The sequence below is a fragment of the Triticum aestivum genome, chromosome 5D (assembly GCF_018294505.1).
Source record: "Triticum aestivum cultivar Chinese Spring chromosome 5D, IWGSC CS RefSeq v2.1, whole genome shotgun sequence".
NCBI lineage: Eukaryota > Viridiplantae > Streptophyta > Magnoliopsida > Poales > Poaceae > Triticum > Triticum aestivum.
The window spans coordinates 252,795,603-252,797,250 of NC_057808.1; the positions used below are offsets into that span (position 1 = coordinate 252,795,603).

The 1,648-nt window shown below is 53.1% G+C and overlaps 1 protein-coding gene across 1 annotated transcript; it reads left to right on the forward strand.

Moving 5' to 3' along the window:
- The first annotated feature begins 584 nt into the window (after positions 1-584).
- LOC123120539 (protein transport protein Sec61 subunit beta) lies at positions 585-1,381 on the forward strand. Its single transcript, XM_044540549.1, has one exon. It carries the CDS (start codon positions 693-695, stop codon positions 1,029-1,031), a length of 339 nt encoding a protein of 112 aa, XP_044396484.1. The 5' UTR covers positions 585-692; the 3' UTR covers positions 1,032-1,381.
- The last annotated feature ends 267 nt before the right edge of the window (positions 1,382-1,648 follow it).

Sequence of the window (1,648 nt, forward strand, 5' to 3'; positions counted from 1 at the left end):
TTTGAAGAGTGGTGTCTCCTAGATTGGTTAGGTGTCACTTGGGAGCCTCCGTCAAGATTGTGGAGTTGAACCAAGGAGTTTGTGCGGGCAAGGAGATCGCCTACTTCATGAAGATCTACCCTAGTGAGGCAAGTCCTTCGTGGGCGATGGCCATGGTGAGATAGACAAGGTTGCTTCTTCGTGGGTGGATCCCTCCATGGACTCACGCAACTGTTACCCTTCGTGGGTTGAAGTCCCTTACTGACTGTTCACCGTAAGAAGATTTGACCATCTCTGGTTTGTGTGGTTTGGGAGGGGGAGGCGTCGACGTTGGTACATCTTCCACTCACTCTACTGATCATAGTTATCACTAGGTGGCCTATAAACCTGATTGTAACTGCATATTTGTTTTTTTATTTTGCTATCACGACATACGATGAATAGATTGAACGTTTTTTGGAAAGAAAATGATGCAGGGGCCGGGATTACCCTGCTTTTCAGACAGAAAATAGACATCTCAAGTCGAAGAAGAGTAATTAAATGATGTAGATTGCCGTTCACCGACAGGTGGGCCCACAGTCCGCTGCTTCTCCTCCCCTTCCCATCCAGCTCTTGTTAAGCTCGAGATCCAGCAGAGAGTAGAGTCCACAGAGACTTTTCCCCACACACGCGCGCGAACGATCCCGAGGCGGCGGAGCAACCGAAGCATACCCATGGCTCGCACCTCCTCGCAGTCGCAGTCCTCCGTGGCCGGCGCCGCCGGCGCCTCCCGCCCGGCCACCGTCGGTCCCCGCGGCACGGCCGCCGCGACGGCGGGAATGCGCCGCCGCCCAGGCCGCACCTCCTCCTCGTCCGGCGCGGGCGGCGGCGGCGGCTTCTCCGGTGGTGGGAACAACATGCTCCGCTTCTACACCGACGAGGCCCCCGGGCTGCGCCTCTCCCCCACCATGGTGCTCGTCATGTCCGTCTGCTTCATCGGCTTCGTCACCGCGCTGCACGTCTTCGGCAAGCTCTACCGCTCCCGCACCGCCGCCTCCAACGCCTCCGCCTGATCGGCTCCGCAGGCCCGCCCGGTGGTGACCTTCCTGCTTCTTCCTCTTCCTCAGCTCAGATCAGATCAGATGGTTTTGGTGGGTAACAAGGATGATAGTTTTTGTTGTTGCTGATCCTTTCTGGGTTAGATCTGCCAAAGATGGCTTTTGTGTGTAACAGATCCAAGAGGCTAGCCTTGCTTCATCCTTACTTCCCCACTTAGATCTGCCAAGCAACCTTACTAGTTCAAATTATGGTGCCCTTCTGTTTCTATTTACCTTGTTGCGATGAATTGTGGCTAATCACCTGTGAATTTGCAATCACCATATATGATATGTGCCTTGTGGGGATTGAGGGTACAGTTTTGTTACTTGTTCTGCCGACTTAGGTGTGTCTATGAGCATTCATAGTGCAGTCTTGCATCATGCTAGCTCCATCTTTTACTTAATTGTTATGGTTACTGCATTTTAGAGAACCGAGTATCCGTTTCGAAGTATAGCTCACCTAGCCCATCTAGGAGAAAGTAGAGCTAGCCTAGTTGAGCTATGCGGGAAGGAGCTATGTTATTTGTTTGGTGAATACGTTCCACGCCCACATTGCGCAGCATCTCATGGGCAGTTCGTGTCCTTAGCAGGCG

What these genes read in the sequence shown, in the direction of transcription:
- LOC123120539 (XM_044540549.1), top strand. Translation starts at nt 693, where the DNA reads ATGGCTCGCACCTCCTCGCAGTCGCAGTCCTCCGTGGCCGGCGCCGCC.